At 43.2% G+C, this 19,557-nt stretch overlaps 1 protein-coding gene and 1 long non-coding RNA gene across 2 annotated transcripts in view; one reads left to right on the top strand and one right to left on the bottom strand.

Annotated features, from left to right (window-relative positions):
- The window catches only part of LOC310675894, a 45,803-nt gene extending 28,494 nt beyond the window's left edge, over positions 1–17,309 (top strand). Inside the window, exon 2 of the long non-coding RNA XR_014510291.1 lies at positions 15,786–17,309. This is a non-coding gene — a long non-coding RNA (uncharacterized lncRNA). The remainder of the gene's footprint in view (positions 1–15,785) is intronic.
- Positions 17,310–17,590: 281 nt separating this feature from the next.
- LOC310675636 (stromelysin-1-like) overlaps positions 17,591–19,557 on the bottom strand; it is a 12,566-nt gene continuing 10,599 nt past the window's right edge. Inside the window, exon 10 of the mRNA XM_083436607.1 lies at positions 17,591–18,765. Coding sequence (XP_083292733.1) covers positions 18,659–18,765 — 107 coding nt within the window. The 3' untranslated portion in view covers positions 17,591–18,658. The remainder of the gene's footprint in view (positions 18,766–19,557) is intronic.

Genomic DNA, 19,557 nt, shown 5'->3' on the forward strand with positions numbered 1-19,557 from the left:
CCAGTGGGGTCCTATCGCAGCATGACATGCCCTTGTAGGTGGCACGCCCCACCCTGGGATGCGCACCAGCCCCGCCTGCTCTCTGCCCCCTGGTGCCGGAGCATGACGTTCCGCCACTGCATCTGGTAAAGTTGATTTGATTCCACCCCTTGTTCCTGATGTGGATCTTCACTCATCCCTTCTTCCCTGGGGACCCCACACCATTTTGTGGGTAGCCTCAGGTGCCAAAACGTCCTGGGCCAGCCCTGCTTTAACATGCTTGCTTTCTATGTGCAGAGAAAGAAAGAAGCATCAATGCATATATCTGGCTGCAACTGCGGCCTGCAACAAAACGCTGCTGTGCTGAGGCGTCCTTCATGCTATTCCCTCCCCCTGCCTACAACAGTACAGTGGTATCTCGGGTTAAGTACTTAATTCGTTCCGGAGGTCCGTTCTTAACCTGAAACTGTTCTTAACCCGAAGCACCACTTTAGCTAATGGGGCCTCCTGCTGCTGCCGCGCCGCCGGAGCATGATTTCTGTTCTCATCCTGAAGCAAAGTTCTTAACCCAAGGTACTATTTCGGGGTTAGCGGAGTCTGTAACCTGAAGCATATGTAACCTGAAGCGTATGTAACCCGAGGTACCGCTGTATTCAGTAAGCATGCTCAGTCCACAGTGGGCTATTTTGAAGTTTTCCCCATCAGTTTTCTTTTCCTTAAAAAAAAACCATTGTAAATATATACAAGATGCTTGGCATTCTCCTAAGTCATCACATGCCCCCATTGTGTGGGGTTGTGCAATTTGCCTACGTAAGCAACGCCACCCATACCCAAAGAGCAGAACTAGAGGGGATGTTTAACTAGATAGGGACAAGCAGTGGAATGTGGCTGTAGGAAGATAGTCTAAGGGGCACTTAAGGACATGACTTACTACTGTTCTGTTCTTCATTCTAGTATAAAAATATACATATGAGAGAAGATTAGAACATCACCCCTTTTAAAATATTGGGCTGTATCCAATGCTAATCCTACTTAGAGTACATAGAAACGGAAAGAACTCTACAAACAAAGGAATAAATGTACAGTGGTACCTCGGGTTAAGTACTTAATTCGTTCTGGAGGTCCATTCTTAACCTGAAACTGTTCTTAACCTGAAGCACCACTTTAGCTAATGGGGCCTCCTGCTGCCACTGCGCTGCCAGAGCACAATTTCTGTTCTCATCCTGAAGCAAAGTTCTTAACCTGAAGCACTATTTTTGGGTTAGCAGAGTCTGTAACCTGAAGTGTATGTAACCTGAAGCATCTGTAACCCGAGGTACCACTGTACTGGCAAAATGAGTGGCAAACGATGGATGTTTTTCATTCTTTCAACACATAGGAGGTGAATGTGATTAGCCTCACTCTGGGTGCTACTTAGGTGTGGGGCAACTTGGCCTGGCAGAGTGGGGCCCTGAGAGTTGTGAGGAGGTGCAGTTGCATCTCCTCTGTTGGCTTCTCTTGCGGGGTGGCATTTTCTGCAAGATCTTGTGAGAGGAGGGAGGTGTGAGGCCTTTAAAATGCCTCATCCACGTGGCATCCCAACCACCCCCCACCCTCAGTGTTAGAGCCTCACTGGGCTATTGGTAGTCAGAGCTGGAAAACATTTTTCTCTCCCAACCTTAATTGGTCCCTTAGTCCCAATTGGTTGAGCTTCTTTTTGGCAAAGTTCTTGAGCTTTTTTTACAAAACTACTGTCGACACTGCCTTCAGACTGCTGGCTATGCAGTGGCGTAGCGTGGGGGGTGCAGGGGGGGCCGGCCGCACCGGGCGCAACATCTGGGGGTTAGGGTTAGGGGGTGCAAATCCACAGGTTAGGGGGCGCAAATTACTTGCCTTGCCCCGGGTGCTGACAACCCACGCTACGCCACTGCGGCTATGTCCAGGAAATTCCTTTAGGCGGGTTTGTAAAGGGACCTGACGGAAGGATTGACCATAGCATGCCCTAAGCTTGAATCTCTCACCCTGATCACCCAGTGAGACCCTGGACACCTGACTTGCACCATACCAATACTCAGCACTGGCTGATTTCCATGAAAGGGGTTTTGGGCACTTCTGAAACCTGGTAGAGGGCCATTCCATCAGCAAGGGTGGGTGGATTGTGAAACAGGATCCTTGTCCCATTTCCATGCCAGCCCTGCTTTCCAGTGAAGACAATAAGGATTTCCCTGAGTCTTAGCCAACACAGGGCCACAGATTGCACCTGTCTGGGCAACGGAGCCTGGTGCAAAAGTAATAATAAAAGAAGCAGACACTGTCCTGTCACCAGTAATTTTAAAAAGTACTTTCTTGAACAGGCAGATCTGAACTAGTTTCAACACAGAAAATTACAAATGCTTGTTCACTTGGGTGCTATTCCGCCGAAATGTCTGAAAACGTGGGTGAGCAAACAATGCCATGCGTCATCTTTGAACACCCAAGAAAACTATTAATTGGAAGTTTTATCCGTCCAGACAGTTGCACCATCCCAAACAATTATTTCATTACAAGAGTCACAGTGGATCAGCCTTGCTCAGTGGAGGAAATAAGATGTAACCTTGTAATAGAAAGAGACTCAAATGAAAGGAAGTGGGGAGAGTTTTCTTCCAACAAATCGTATTTGGACAGCCAAGCCAAGCCACCGCTGTGCAGATGTAGCTGTTAGGAAGATTATGATGATGAAAGGTTACCTCACCAGTACATTTACCAATTAAAGGTGAAGCTGCAGAAACACGTTTGGTTTTAAACTGGTTTGTTCTTAGGATATATATTTGTTATTCCACCCCATTCATTTCAGTGCAAGATGGCAGGGAGAGTTCCCAGATTTGTTTCGGGTCCAAATCTGGTGATTCGGAGCTGCCCTGACCTAGGAGCAGGGCCTTTTTTCAACCAGAACTTGCCAGAGCCCAGTTCTGGCACCTCTCAGGTGGGTGCCATTGCCATTCTAAGAGAATGGGGGAGTTGTTTATGGTGAGTTCTGGCACCTTTCCCCCCCTAGAAAAATAGCATTGCCCAGGAGTGACACAACCTGGATCTGGGCCCCAAATTGAACCAGGGACCTTCCACAGTGTCTAATTAAGATTTTAAATGTCTCTTTCTCTGAATGCAAGTTTAATCAGGGTTTCCTTCTCTCCCTGCCCTTGCCAACTCTCCAGGTGGACCTGATCTGACCTGCTGCAACCTATTCTGGGTGAATCTTGAGTTGACCTGACTTGAGAGAGCCAGTGTGGTGTAGTGGTTAAAAGCGGTAGACTCGTAATCTGGGGAACCGGGTTCGCGTCTCCGCTCCTCCACATGCAGCTGCTGGGTGACCTTGGGCCAGTCACACTTCTCTGAAGTCTCTCAGCCCCACTCACCTCACAGAGGTGGGGGAGGAAGGGAAAGGAGAATGTTAGCCGCTTTGAGACTCCTTAAAGGGAGTGAAAGGCCGGATATCAAATCCAAACTCTTCTTTTTCTTCTTCTTCTTCTTCTTCTTCTTCTTCTTCTTCTTCTTCTTCTTCTTCACCCAATTCTTTTCAAGATTCAGCCAGAGCATTTGCACAGTCCTAACACAAGAAGTACCAACAGTGGAGGAATGGCAGATGAAGATGATGGACTTTTTGGAGCTAGCCAACCTAGAGTCCGTGACCAGAAGGAGGAGGAGCACCAGGAAGAATAGAAGAACTTCAAAGATTATTTACTTAAATATGCTAAAATAAATTAATTAGAAAGACTTGCAAAAAAATTAGATAGGCTAAGGATTTAATTCTGTGAAGTTATGGAATATTATGTTTAAAGCAAAGATGAAAAGAAACAAAGATGTTAAGAGGATTAAGTAAATTTTATGAGATTTTGTTTTGGAAAACCGTTACAATGATATATATTGAAATTAAGTCAAGGGAATTTGAGGAAGTCTCTTAACAATGTTATTAAGATTGGATTAAGTATAGTTATGATGTATGTTTGTTTGTTAGTTTAAAATTTTGGAAAATTAATTTAAAAATTTGGGGGGAAAGAGCAGTTGCACAGTCCTAATCTTTAGCATGCAACAAGTTTATGGCATATATCTGTTGACAGCAGGAAAAGCATTCTGCATGGTGAGTTCTGCATCACTAAAGGCCATGCCACTGCCAGGTGAACATCAGCAATGGAAGGTACCATTATTATTGTTATATATTTATTTATACCCCACTTTTTCCCTGACAGGGACTCAAGGTGGCATACTGATAAAATAGGAACAGGTAAGAACAATCATTAAAAAAAAATAAACATTCATAGAATTAAAATGGTATATAAATATGAAAGATCTATAAAGAAATACCGTTCAGAGGGCCTCATCAAATGACCTCAGTGACAAGGCTGGCCTATATTGGAGGGGCGTAGGGGGTTAGTGAGGTTTACCAGGTTGGCCTTTTTGAAACCCTAAAAAGTTGCTGTTTCAGCACTGTTTCCCACCCCCAAATCAGCCTTCTTTCCCAAAACATAGCAGTGATGTCATCTCTTAGGCAATCAGATTGCATGGCAGATATGAGATCATTCTCCATAGCCTCATTTGGTATTGAGGAGGAAACACGGATTGAGAGGATGTGGGAAAGAAGTCTTTAGAAGCCACCTACAGTCCATGCAACATTAAGCTGCAGGCCTCACTGTTTTTAAATGCCATAGCGGCTGGTGTTGCTGGAAAAAGCCATGGAGCCACTCATCCAAAAGCCTAATCACTGCAGCTTCCTTAGTTGGCGCCAGATTGTCCAGAGAACCCCAAAACTTGCTACCCCCCCTGTCTTGCCCCCAGGTGAACTGGGGTAATAATTCTGAATAACACCTTGATTTAAGAGAATGGGAACAAAGCATAATAATTCCAATATATAAAAAGAGCTGCAAAAAAAGTTTGTGTGTATGTGCGTGTGTTTAAAAAAGATCAGTAAGTTTTCTTGGAAATAGCAACTAAACTTTATCCAGTTGGTTTCTGTTAGATTGGCTGAATATCAGCTGAAGAGCAAACTAGTTTCCAAAAAGGAAAAAATGCATTGTAAGCCAATTTTTCAATAAATGTCCTTTGATATATATATATATATATATATATATATATATATATATGTATATATATACATATAGATATATAAACAATTAGCCAACTAGTTTTTGTGGCATTTATAGGCCTGAAATCTCATTGCCTTTGATCTCAGGTATAATTGTGCATTGAGAGCCAGTATGGTGTAGTGGTTAAGAGCGGTAGATTCGTAATCTGGTGAACCGGGTTCGCTTCCCCGCTCCTCCACATGCAGCTGCTGGGTGACCTTGGGCTAGTCCCTTGGGCTAGTCTTTGAAGTCTCTCAGCCCCACTCACCTCACAGAGTGTTTGTTGTGGGGGAGGAAGGGAAAGGAGAATGTTAGCCGCTTTGAGACTCCTTCGGGTAGTGATAAAGCGGGATATCAAATCCAAACTCTTATTATTATTATTTTAATTTTTTGATGCAAATCTTGATAGGTAGCTTTTGTTCTTGGTTGACATCCTGTATGCCAGAGATGGGGAATCTGTGGTCCACCAGACATTGCCATCAGCTGTCAGCCCTCACTAGCGTAGCCAGTGGTGGTTGGAGCTGATGGGAGACCACAGCATCTGGGGGGCAGCATGTTGGCTTCCCCTTGTTTTATTTTAAGGACTCCCACAAGCGAAGGTGGGAGGGAATTTCAATTCAGTTCTCACTTAAAAGAGCACTCATCCAGTGACCTGCGAAGTGGACCTTTTAACTAGAGTAGGCAAGAATATACGAAGAGTTACAGGAGGCCTTGCATAGCCATCTACCCCAGCCCCCTGAATGATGAAGGAAATCCAGATCTAGAGCATCTTCTAGTGCAGTTTCTCCTTGAAAACTTTTAATGAGGGACAGTACATCAGCCTTCTGGGTAGGAGTGGGGAAGAACTTCAATTCAGTCTGCATTTAAAGGCAAATCTATCTAATTTGCCCTTTCCAAAACAACACACAAACTGAAACACAGCCATCCTTTGAACTTTGCACTTATCTGAATTTTGCAATGTAGTTCTCCAGCCAAATAGCTTGTATAGTGGTACCTCAGGTTACATATGCTTCAGGTTACATGCGCTTCAGGTTACAGGCTCCACTAACCCAGAAATATTACCTCAGGTTAAGAACTTTGCTTCAGGATGAGAACTTAATCGTGCAGCAGCAGCACAGCGGCAGCGGGAGGCCCCCATTAGCTAAAGTGGTGCTTCAGGTTAAGAACAGTTTCAGGTTAAGAATGGACCTCTCGAACGAATTAAATACTTAACCCGAGGTACTACTGTACAACTGTGCTAGGGTGCATAAAAATTAAGGTATTAGTGGAAATAACATCTAAAATGCACTTTACTAGGTGAAATTGCTTGTGAAACTGTGTATATATATTTTCCCCCAAAACTGTGTATAAATATGTGTTTATTAGGTAAAATTGGTACTAAGATGCTGATTAATTTTTACAAGGATTTTTGTTTAAAAAGCAGATTGCTGCTGGAATGTGGATAACTGAATTTAAGACTGGAAAAAATGAGAAGAAAACTGAGAGAACTGGAATTGACAGGTCCTTCCATTCCTATCACCAATTACTCTTCTTTTACCAGTTAAAACTATGGAAATTATTGTATCGCTGTTATTCCCTCCATTTAAAAAGCCCCTCTGTGGAAGCAACAATCGCTGATCTTGCAATCAAGAGGCATGGTTGTTAGAGTATAATGAGACAGTTGAAATGTGGCTTGATGCAGGAAATTAGACAGTTGGAAAACTAATGAAAGACAGATACTTTGGCAAAGACAGCTTTCAGGATTTGGGGAGCATTCAAGCAACATTTGCCTTTTACAAAATAGCACCATCTTTTTGAAGAAAAGAAAAAATCACACCCAGAAATTATATCCCCACAGATTGATGTCTCCTTTATTTAGAAAACTGTTTGCGTGGCTGTTTTTCCAGGCAACATTTTGCTCCGTTCCAAGAGCCCAACTTTCCTCCAAGTTAGAGAATGAAAAGTTAGGCTCCAAACCTATGCCTCTGCAGTAACTCAAGGATAAAACAACATTTCTTGATGAGCAGCTAAAATATAATTGATCACACCATCCAATATATTATTTCCGTCTTTTTCCTAGGCTAGCATGGCTTTCTTTAAAAAGCTTTGATTTCTGCTATCAGACTTGGAAAAGCTTGTCACCCATAAAGATAGTTTGTAGAAATACGTATGTAAATTTAATTGCTTTCCTATGTCATGAAGACAATTCAACATATGTGGGGATCTTCATTGGTCTTCTGCTGAAATTATAGTGCATTTTACCTAATAGGTAATTGGGGGAAATGATCTCAGAATACTTAGAGATTACACTTTATCTATGCTGTTGAGTACTTAGTGCCCTCTAAATGATGTGATCTATAAGAAGAGTTTGGATTTGATATCCCGCTTTATCACTACCCGAAGGAGTCTCAAAGCCGCTAACATTCTCCTTTCCCTTCCTCCCCCACAACAAACACTCTGTGAGGTGAGGGAGGCTGAGAGACTTCAAAGAAGTGGGACTAGCCCAAGGTCACCTAGCAGTTGCATGTGGAGGAGCGGAGACGCGAACCCGGTTCCCCAGATTACGAGTCTACCGCTCTTAACCACTACACCACACTGGCTCTCACTTAACATCCTTGTTAATCCTTGCTTTAGGAACTGACCTGGACCCTGCAATCATCATTAGAGGCCCTTCTTTGCCTGCCTGCTCCACAAATGCTCTGGAGGTGGCAACATGGGAATGGGCCTTTTCTGCAGTGGCTCCCTGTTTGTGGAATGTCCTCCCCAGGGAGGCTCGCCTGGCATGTTCATTACATATTTTTAGGCATTAGGCAAAAGCATTCCTCTTCTCCCAAGCCTTTTTGCTGATTAAGCAATTTATGGCTTTTTAAAGTTGCAGGGGGATATTGTTTTGGTGTTATGTATTTTTGTGTTTTTATATTGTGAACTGCTCTGTGATCCTCAGGTGAAGGGTGGTAAAGTAACTGAATAAATAATAATTAATTACCATCTAGTCTAATGCAGAAATCACAGCTAAGGATAAGTCAAGCCACCAGCAATCTCTCTCCTCCAAATGTTTTTTCAGATCTGATCTATGGCAAATAATGTATCTATATATTTTGGTATAGTGCTTAGAAGTTGTTGGTTGCTTTTTTAAAAAAACAACAACCCAATCAAGCATTGTATAAATTTTGTATAAATAAATATTCATATTTTAACTCTGCCTTTCTGCTAGTGAGTTCAGGATCTGCCCTGTTTATCCTCAAAACCACCCTGTGGAGTAGGTCAGGCTGAAAGATAGTGACAGGTCCCAAATCAGCAGTAAACTTTGGGTAGTGGTACCTCGGGTTACAAAGGGACGCGGGTGGCGCTGTGGGTAAAAGCCTCAGCACCTAGGGCTTGCCGATCGAAAGGTTGGTGGTTCGAATCCTCGCGGCGGGGTGCGCTCCCGTTGCTCGGTCCCAGAGCCTGCCAACCTAGCAGTTCGAAAGCACATCAAAGTGCAAGTAGATAAATAGGGACCGCTTACTGGCGGGAAGGTAAACGGCGTTTCTGTGCTGCACTGGCTCGCCAGATGCGGCTTTGTCACGCTGGCCACGTGACCCGGAAGTGTCTCCGGACAGCGCTGGCCCCCTGGCCTCTTAAGTGAGATGGGTGCACAACCCTAGAGTCTGGCAAGACTGGCCCGTACGGGCGGGGGTACCTTTACCTTTACCTTTTTACCTCGGGTTACAGACACTTCAGGTTACAAATACTTCAGGTTACAGACTCCGCTAACCCAGAAATAGTACCTCAGGTTAAGAACTTTGCTTCAGGATGAGAACAGAAATTGCGTGGTGGCAGCGGGAGGCCCCATTAGCTAAAGTGGTACCTCAGGTTAAGAACAGTTTCAGGTTAAGAATGGACCTCCAGAATGAATTAAGTTCTTAACCTGAGGTACCACTGTACATCTAAACTGTTGGTGTTTAGCGGGATTCAGGCACATACAGTACTAGGAAATGTTGGTTTGTATCAAGACATTCTGTGCCATCACAAATCCACTTTTTAAAAAAGCAACAGACATTTTGTGGTTAGGCAAGAGATGGGGCAATGCACTGAAAACTGTGGGAAGAAGCAGTGATTAACAGGAAATGTACCAACACCCTCAAGTAATTCAGGATGCATGTTCATTGCCACATAATGTCCCTGCAAAAGTAATCAGAGCAAATGCTCAATGAAGTCTGGATATAATCTTACCTCTGCATAAGTTTTGTGTAAGCAAATCAAGGTGAATGTTAAATTGATTGGTTATCTGCAGGAGCCCTTTGTGGCTGAAGGGAGATTTGAACTCGGGTCACCCTGGGTACAGCATCCCCATTACTGGACCACACAAGGACTATACAAACTCAGCTTCCTCCAGACTTCATCATCAGTCATTAAAACCATAAATGAGGGTGACAAATTTCTGCGAGTATCTTGATTTATTTCATCACCTTTCCTCTGAGCAATAACCAGAGGAAAGGATGCCTGGGAACAGCCATGACAACCTTGTGTTTAAATTTCCGGGACCAAGCAGAAATAGATGATTATGTATGTTTGCATCATGGCCTTGAATACCCTCCACTTCCCCAAAAAGCTCTTTAAATCCCCTCTTCGTTCAGTGACACTTTATGAATCAATAAAAATAGGTCTACGTGCACTGGAACACATCCCGCTGTTGCTCTCTGACTCAACAAAAAATCCCCCCAACTATATGCAAGGGGAGGGGAGAGAACTTTGTAAAACCCAGGGGCCAATTTTCCTTCTGTGCAACCTTCTTGGTGCCACCTGCCAAACATGGGTCTCCAGTGGGACTACAATTCCCATAACCCCTGACCCCTGGTCCTGCTAGCTAGGGATGATGGGAGTTGTAGTCCAACAACATCTGGAGACCCAAGTTTGGGAAAGCCTGCAGTAGAGACAAAAGTGAGCAGAGCAAAGATTGTAAATTCACATAGCCCTTTCGATCCTTCATCCATGCAAGCAAGAGACTTGAGCAGAGCTCATCAGCAAATACCAGCCAGGAAGAAATGCTCACGGAAGGTACCAAGTGAGGGGTGTGGCCTGGGGTGTGGGTGTGGCTTCACTTGAGCTCCAAGAGACAGATAGTGCATACCCTTCAACTGTTCCGCTTTAAGCCAAGAGTGGCTGGGGCAACCCAGTCAGATGGGTGCCATATAAATACATGATGTTGATAATAATAATAAAAATAAATAATATATTTTTTTAAATTTATACCCTGCCCTTCCTGGTTCAGAAAACTGGGCTCAGGGTGACTAACAACAAATTTAAAACACTTAATTGATGCTACAAAAGAACAGCATAAAATACAGTATAAAACGTGAATAACAATAAAATCAAAAATCAAAAATCAATTTAGGGGGGAAAGCCATCCAATAAACATTAGATGATCACCAGGGCTAGCTGGCTAAATTAGTCCTATTTGGGCCAGTAAGGAGACCAGGGGAGAATTAGCTGTGGGATCCCAGAGCGGATAATCTTCATAAAAAGAGGAAGGGGAGGGAAGGAAGGGGAATAAAAGATCAGGCTAAGTTCAAATTGAAAGCCAGGCGGAATAGTTCTGATGATGATGATGATGATGACATTCCAGAATTACAGAAGTTTCTGACTGGATCCTGGGATGCACTGTTTTGGTTCCCATAAGAGCGTGCCTCACAAAGATACCTGGGGTTTTGTTGGGGGGGGGCAATCTCTCACAAGTTTCTTAGCTCCGGCAGGAGTGCTGCCCCCAAAGAAGCACATCCTGATTTTCTTCTGTGGCATGTTGAGGGGGGGGATGATAGAGAGGTCTGAAAGGACTTCTTTGGCCCCAGGTCTCAGTTTCCCCACCTCGATCTACAATCTGTTAATCACACAAGGAAGTGTTTTTCGTTTCCCAGAAAACATTTTTGCCCCGCATTCCTCTAAGCAGGCCTCTTTCTCCCTAGAGATCTGGAAGTTGTAAAGTAAGTGCAGTTACACTAAACGTCACTGGTGTTATTAGAACTACATAAGATGTTCCAAAGCCATGTGTTCTTTTCTAGCCAACAATCTCGGAGTGCACATCTGCACCCACAACAGAACAGCACAGTTTGGAAAAATCATTTTCCCAACAGGCAACAGAGTAAGCACTCCTCTCCTAACCCTTGCTTCTGCAGAGTGCTATATTCTTATTTAACCCTACACTGTATTCCTGTTTTGCACGAGCTTTGCCATGATTACGATTTTAACCGTCACTCTGTAAATGACTATGGAGGCCAATTCTAGATCCACGCATCCTTCCACAGTGGGGACATAGGTTTCCGGCCAGGAGTTGATCACTGTGAGGGTTTGCCAAGCGTGCCTTCCTCTTAGTACATTTCTCCATTTCGTCCTGAGTTCGAGCATCTTCAAAGTCTGTGACACCTTTTGTAGAGGTTGTTCTCCAATTGGAGCACTCGCAGGCCAGTGTTTCTCAGTTGTCAGTGTTTATACTACCTTTAAAGACCTTGAGAGAGCCTTTAAACCTCATTTGTTGACCACCAGCATTACGCTTTCCGTTTTTAAATTTGGAACAGGGTCATTGCTTTGGGAGACGATAATCAGGCATCTGAACCACATGACCAGTCCAACGAAGTTGATGTTGAAGAATCATCACTACGACACTGGTGATCTCTGCTTCTTCCAGTACACTACCTTCTTCCTGTGTAGTACCTTTCCTATGTATGATGTTCTGGATTGGCTTAAGCCAAAGTTCCCAGTTATGTCTGATCTGTGAAACTCTGCCTTAATATTGGCTAAGAAAGTAAGCCAGGGTCTTGGCATGGAATCCAGCTCATGGCGGGAGGGAAATTCTGAGGAAGGAGGGGGAATGGGAGCAACTCTGCCCTAATGTTTAAGGTTTCATAAATCATGGCTTATGAAGTCTTGAACCACCATCCACAACAGGTCAATATATAAGCCCTTTGTGCTTTTGTAAAGCATGAACAGACAGCACGGGATGGATGAACTGAAATATGTGCTATTTATCTTTGGAGGCATTAACACATCATTGTGACATATCCCAGACTTGTGGGGAAGTCCAGTGCTAGCGTCCATTGGAAAGATCAGTTCAGGCTGAGGCTGGATTTTAAAAGATAGTAAAATGGGAGAAACTGAAGCATTCATTATTGGCTAAGGCATTACCGGATGATGAGCTTTTCTCAAAAGCAGCTGCTGCTGGGAGCAGACAATAGGAGTTGCTTTTCCATTTCCAGAGATTTCTAGAGACACATCTGGCTGAATATGGTTCAAAACAAAAGGCTGGACTAGGTAGACCCTTGATCTGATTCAGGCAAGGGCAAACCTTATGTTCTCATGGGCCCAAGAAGAGCAGAGACAAGCAGTCTTGCCTTGCTAAGATGAACATCATTTCTATATCCCAGTGCAAATCCTGCCACACAGCTAAATGTGCTTCACAATGTACCATCACAAGCAAAGCTGGAGGTTTACATTGGAATATCTTTGGCCTGATCCAGCTAGCATAGAAATGTAATAATGGGTGAGCATCAGCCCATAGTTAAACTACGGAACTCACTTCCATCGGAGGCAATGATGCCAACCAACTTGAACGACAAATCAGACGCTAGGCCTGTTGCCGGACCAACTCTGCATTACAAAGATGTCTGCAAATGTGGCATGAAGCCTGATAACACCAACCATGCAAGATGACCACAGTGCGTGGAGAAAGACAGTCAGGTTGTGTGCCCACAGCAGTGACCAGAGGAGGAATGACCACTGAGAGAGGAGCGCAGTGAGAAGAAACTCCATGGTGCATCTGCAGCAGCACAACTGAATGCCTTTATCTGCTCCAGCTGCAACAAAACATGTCTCTCCTGCATTGGTCTTTCCAGCCACAGCAGGCGCTGCAACCTTCCCACAGTTTGACTTCAGCCCCAAAGCTGCACTCCTCCATTGTCTCCTGAGACAGACGGATGCCAACCATGCAGACCAGGCTATCAAAAGCCACTAGCCATTATGGCTATGCTCTGCCTTCACAGTTGGAGGCAGTGATGTTGGCATCCATCTGTCTCAGGCTTCTGAATACCAGTTGCTGGAAAGTGCAGGCGGGGAGATGGCTCTTGTGTTCAAGTCCTGCTTGCAGGTTTCCCACAGGCATCTGGTTGGCCACCATGAGAGCAGGATGCTGATCTAGATGGGCATGATGCAGGAGGGGTTTTCTTTTGCGCTTTCTCTCTCTCCTAATGAAAAGGGTTATTTGACATAATTTGTTGTATTAAACCTTGGGTACCTTTGTGCAAAGAAATGATTCATTATGTTTCCAAACGAATCACATCAATGATTCTATTTTTAGGAAAGTGATTAATTGGGTACTTTCTTTTTTAAAAGAAGGCACTATTGTTTTTGTTGTTCATCCTAAGAGTAGTCACACCTTTACACTGAGACAGTATTGCCCGTGGGCAAAGAATACACCACTGAGTTATTACAAACTGTTATCAACATAATTAATCTGCTGTAGTCAGAGAAAAACAAAACACCCAATCATCTTCTGACATGTTACATACCGTGTACACATCACTGACTTGCATCCAGACATGGCATCATTAACTGAAAGAAGGATTGTTTAGAGTACAAAAATGCATATACTGTGGTACAGTGTGCGTAGGAATGCATATAGTAATGAGAATAGCCTCTACAAAGGCATTGTGGATTTTGAAGTAGCACAAATTCAAGATCAAAGGGAATAACACGCTAAGAGGAAGGCACATTTGGCAAATCCTCACCAGGATCAACTCCCACCCAGAAACTTATGTCCCCAGTGTGGAAGGATGTGCGGATCCAGAATTGGCCTCCACAGTCATCTTTGGACACACCGCTCAATTGCTTTCATGGAAGACAATCTTACTCAACCACAAGTGATCGCCGAGAGGAAGGGAGGAAGAGAGAGAGAGAGAGAGAGAGAGGGAGGGAGGGAGGGAGAGAGAGAGGGAGAGAGAGACTGAAACCCAAAATTTCATTATATTAAGGGAAATTGCTTTGCAAAAATATGAATATTAGGAGAAATTCACATAAAATGAATTTTCATGGGGACTTGTTTTTTTAAAATTTGCAAACCGATGTGGTTTGTGGAAACATGGACAACAAAACTTAATACTGGAATAATGAGAAACGGAGAGAACCTGAAGTTTTCAGACCATTTTGTTTTCTGGGAATGGATCTTGTGTCACCGGCAAACAACATTGGTTGCTATGTATGCTTTGTTTGTTTGTTTGTTTGTTTGTTTGTTTGTTTAAGCATGCTGGGGCCCAATCACAGATAAATCAAAAGTCTAGATTTCTCCATTGTTTCAATGGCCAGCTTTCATTTCTACCCCTGGGGAAAGAAAAATGGAGGACTAAAGAACTGGAAGTTGGGCAAACTGGGTAAGTCGAAAATTTAAGGACCAAACTAAGCCTCTACCATGTGTTCTCCACATGAAGAGGTTCCATGTATGTAGTTAGAAATGAGGCCATGTTCGTGGCTCTTCCTCCACCATCACATGAAACCATTGGTATGTCCCTTGATTTCCATGCATTATACAAATACACCTACACAAGACATGGTGATTGCACTTAGGCACTCCTTGTGATCAGACCCTGCAGGGTCAAGGGTCACGAGAGTGTGAACTGCCTAGGCACTTTGACCTTCTCCTAAGAATGCAAGGACAGCCCTGCTGAATCAGACCGAAGGCCCAAGTGTGAGAAATGAACTCATTATCCATACGTTAACCCGCTTCGCGGCTATGTGAATCAGAGAAATGACAGAACGCAATCTGTTCTTGAGACTTTGAGGAAATAATCTTCTCATCAAAAGCTGCTCTAAGAAACAGTCAAAACATATAGTGAAATAGGCTTTTTGTAAACCACAAATTTCCTCTTTCTCTCATGAGCAGATTTTGATGGGACATGCTATGGAGGAGATGATATGTAGCCATCTGTTTTTGAAACGTTGAAGAAATAACGTCGCCCGCCTGAAATAATCTCAAAACAAATCTCTTATTTATTTAAAGCATTCATGTCACACACAATAACCAAGCAGATTAAAATATCTAATAGAGGACAGGGAATCCGAGATTACCTTAAAAGTGGCTAAATTCTGGGCTGCTGCTATAAAACTAAGGAGACAAGCTCTGAATGAATCTAGTGGCCAATGTCTTAACATGCACATTTTAATTTAGTGATTCAGGCAGGTAGCCGTGTTGGTCTGATACAGTCGAAATATATATAAAAATAAAAAAATTGTCCCGTGGCACCTTAGAGACCAACTAAGTTTATTCTTGGTATAAGCTTTTGTGTGCATGCACACTTATCTGAAGAAGTGTGCATGCACACGAAAGCTTACACCAAGAACAAACTTAGTTGGTCTCTAAGGTGTTACAGGACAAATTTTTTAATTTGGTGGTTAAGGTTTTAGTCTATCTATCTATCTATCATCTATCTATCTATCTATCTATCTATCTATCTATCTATCTATCTATCTATCATCTATCTATCTATCTATCTATCTATCTATCTATCTATCATCTATCTATATCTATCTATCTATCTATCATCTATCTATCTATCATCTATCATCTGTCTATCATCTATCTATCTATCTATCTATCTATCTATCTATCTATCTATCATCTATCTATCTATCTATCTATCTATCTATCTATCTATATCATCTATCTATCTATCATCTATCCATCTATCTATCTATCATCTATCTATCTATCTATCTATCTATCTATAGATAGCGTTATATATAGCTTTCTACGTTGCAAGATTGTGTTGCAGGGACCCATTTTGTTACACTCTTTCTTTTCCTAGGCAGCCTTGACCAACAGCATCATTCTGTATCAATTGATAAAGGTATCCGACTCACAATAATCAGCTCCTTGTAAAGTATGAAATGCAACTTTTATTTATCTCTTTCTGCGCAAGAAGCCATTTTGCAGGGGCTTCCGTCCTGCCAAAGTAACGGAAGTGCCTGCTGCATCTTTTCATTCCAAAACCCAAAAATTGTTGAGAGGCGATGAAAGCACATAAGACACTCGCTGTGATTGGAACCCTGCAGGGTTAGGGCTCACCCTCCAACATTCTGCATGAAAATAGGGACATCCTATGCTTTTAGAAGGGAGGCGGGTGGCGCTGTGGGTTAAATCACAGAGCCTAGGACTTGCCGATCAGAAGGTCGGCGGTTCGAATCCCCGCGACGGGGTGAACTCCTGTTGCTTGGTCCCTGCTCCTGCCAACCTAGCAGTTCAAAAGCACGTCAAGTGCAAGTAGATAAATAGGTACTGCTCCGGCGGGAAGGTAAATGGCATTTCTGTGCACTGCTCTGGTTCGCCAGAAGCGGCTTAGTCATGCTGGCCACATGACCCGGAAGCTGTATGCCGGCTCCCTCGGCCAATAAAGCGAGATGAGCACCGCAACCCCAGAGTCATCCACGTTTGGACCTAACGGTCAGGTGTCCCTTTACCTTTTTGCTTTTAGAATGAAATGTCCCCAGAGGTCCTGGGTGTGTGGATTGCCTTCACACTTTGACCTTCTCATCCAAGGCCTAAGTGTGAGAAATGAACTCATTATCCACACTTTAACCCACTTCACGGCTATGTGAATCAGAGAAATGACAGAACGCAATCTGTTCCTGAGACTTTGAGGAAATAATATTCTCATCAAAAGCTGCTCTGAGAAACTGTCGAAACATATAGTGAAATAGCCTTTTTGTAAACCACAAATTTCCTCTCTCTCTCATGAGAAATGATGGGACATAGAAATGGGGAAGATAATACGATTCAATTTGTTTCTGACACAATACATTTAAAACTAGACTGCTATCATAGTCATGGATTCTCCCAAATAATCATGGGAGCTGTAGTTTGTGAAGGGTGCTGACTGTGCAGAGTTACAATTCCCAGTGCCCTTAAAAAACTACAGTTCCCAGGATTCCTTATGACTGTTATATATTCATTTTCCCAGTAAGTGAGATTAAGAAGGTAACCAAGCCAGTAATAACATATGCATTTAATTGTCAGCACAAACAAACACAACCGACGAATGGAAAGTTCTGCTTGGTATAATGTTTTGTGACTCTGGCAGTATGTTGGTATTAAACATTGCTTACTAAGGAAGAAGAATTATTTACTGGATTACTTCTACTGCAGAAGTGGTCATTTCATCTCACTTGAAATTGTCAGCTGAAGTTAGGACACCTTTCCACATTATATGTCCTAGCTTTCCACCCAAGTTTATTGGGTCTGAAATAATTGGGGGGGGGGGACACTAATCTCTATTCGCTGCAGGAAACAGTGGGCAAAATGTTATGGCTATGTTAAAAAGAACATCACACCAGATGGCCTTAGTGGTTCCTTCTGGTTTTCATAATCTATGTGTCTGAAAATAACTCATGCTTTTTAATGCTTTAAGTTTAAACAGTTTAAACAGCCCGTGAGGCCCCACCTCTTTAGGGTAACATATTCAGTTGTTTTGATAGACTCCAAAATATATGCAAAAATGGCCATGTTGTAGAACAGCAACAAAAACGTAGCCCACATATGTGGAAACAAAAAATACTTTATTCATGAATTATCAAACATCATGTGATAAAGAAGTACATACAAACAGCTGGGCTAAATCCACATGTCCACCGATAAACAAAAAAATGGGGCCTGCAACAAAATGTTCCAGGCTACTGTTTTTCATCTCGACCCAGATTTCCATTTCCCCCATTTTGTGGCTCCTGAACTTGCTCAGTCTTTGTTTAGGGGGTTTATCTCCCCTTCAACTTTCCTCCCTAAAACTTTTTTGTCCTTTTGCAGAACTATGGGTTTATTGCTTTTATTTAGTAGCTCAACTAATGTACAGACTGCTTCCCATCCAAGGATCTCCATGTTGGTTAACTCTAACTTGTTTAAAACCTCACCATTCTACTGTATGGGTGGTACTGTTCTGGCTATGTAGAGAATTGAAATTGCTATTAGTATAGATCAGCCCAGCTGTCATTTATGCCAAGGTGTTGAAGGTTATATATGTGTATATGTGAACGCCAGCGGTCAACATATGGAATAAAAAAGATGAGAATGTTATGCAAGTGTCAGGCACAAAGTTCACAGACTGAACATTTATGCTGCAGTCGTAAAAAAGCACTTAACATTGGTGAAAGTCAGTCAGTCAAGTTTATCTGCTAAAAAACACTGGTCATCACAAAAATACAGAAAAGACAGTACTGATATACATTTCAGCACTGGGAGTCTGGAAGCCAGTACAATTGGCCCAATACAGATATAATATCACCTTAACACACATTCGTGAGTTAGTAATATGGCATCTGGGTCCTGTACTAACTGCAGTTTCTAAACAGTCTTCAAAGGCAGCCCCACACAAAGCACTTTACAGTAGTCTAAACCACTTGGAAGTAACCAGAATATAGATAACGGAGGTCAAGTTAACTGGTATGCCAGCTTCCAAGTTTGAAATTTCAAGGACAGCTCTGTTTGGATCTCCTGCACATGTAGTCATAAAAAGTAGCTGCCTTTTGTATGCGTTATAAACATACAACCAGTTTCAGTGGACCAGTGCTAATATGTTTATTTCTGAACAGTTGTTTTCTGTGCCGTCAGTGGTTTAACCTCTGCATGGAAACCAGCTGTTTGCCCTTGTGATCCGAGTAACTCTCTTGCTATTAGGGTCAAACTCATGTTGATTTGTTCCGCTGAAGAGGTAAAAGAATCCTATAAAATGAAACAGAGTCAAGTTACTATAAGTTACATGCAGCAAGGAAATATGAAAAGAAAAACATGCTGAGGTACTGGGAAACTTTGGCTAGTGCAAAAGGCAATGGCTGGGACATTGGCTTCATGGGGGTGGAGAGATGATGAACGCGAAAGGGATAATTTCCTGCTATTGACCGTGTTTGCTGTCAAACTAACTGCTACGTTTGCATAGCACTGGGTGACATCTCTGAGCAGCCTCCTGGAAGACAAAACGTGTTCTCCCTAGCAGAGAGTGCGTGTTGCGGTGGGGTATACAAGCCACCCCATTGTTGCTGGGCGGATTTGTAGAGGGACCCAGGCAGTGAATTGGTTAATCGGGTCACTGAGAAGAACTGCTTGTTGCCAATTTTGAAGGAGGGGTCAGAGGTGTTAAATACTGGACGCCCAACTTTGAGCGTTCTCTTGGCTGCTTGCACCGGATCACCCGCCCAGCCTCCCTGTATTGGGGGGGTTGTTTGCTTGACCTTGCTATGCCTGTCATGGGGTCATCTGCTTTGAGGCAGGGGCCTGGTAGGAATTTGTCCATCTGGCTGATTGGCTGGGGCCATTTGGTTTTGCCTACTGCGTAGCAAATCATCACAACTTGTAAGGTTGGCGGTTAGGCATTGGTTCAAATTGGTTGGTGGAGGGGTAAGTGCCTACCCCTCCAATGGTGGTGCGGAAAGGGAATTCCGTTAAAGGAATCCAGGGGCTTGCCATTCTTTTCGTCCTTGTCCCTGGCATCGGACTTGGGCTGTGCAAGCCACCAGG

The sequence above is a fragment of the Podarcis tiliguerta genome, assembly GCF_965153285.1.
Source record: "Podarcis tiliguerta genome assembly, chromosome: 4".
In the NCBI taxonomy this organism is placed as follows: Eukaryota; Metazoa; Chordata; class Lepidosauria; order Squamata; family Lacertidae; genus Podarcis; species Podarcis tiliguerta.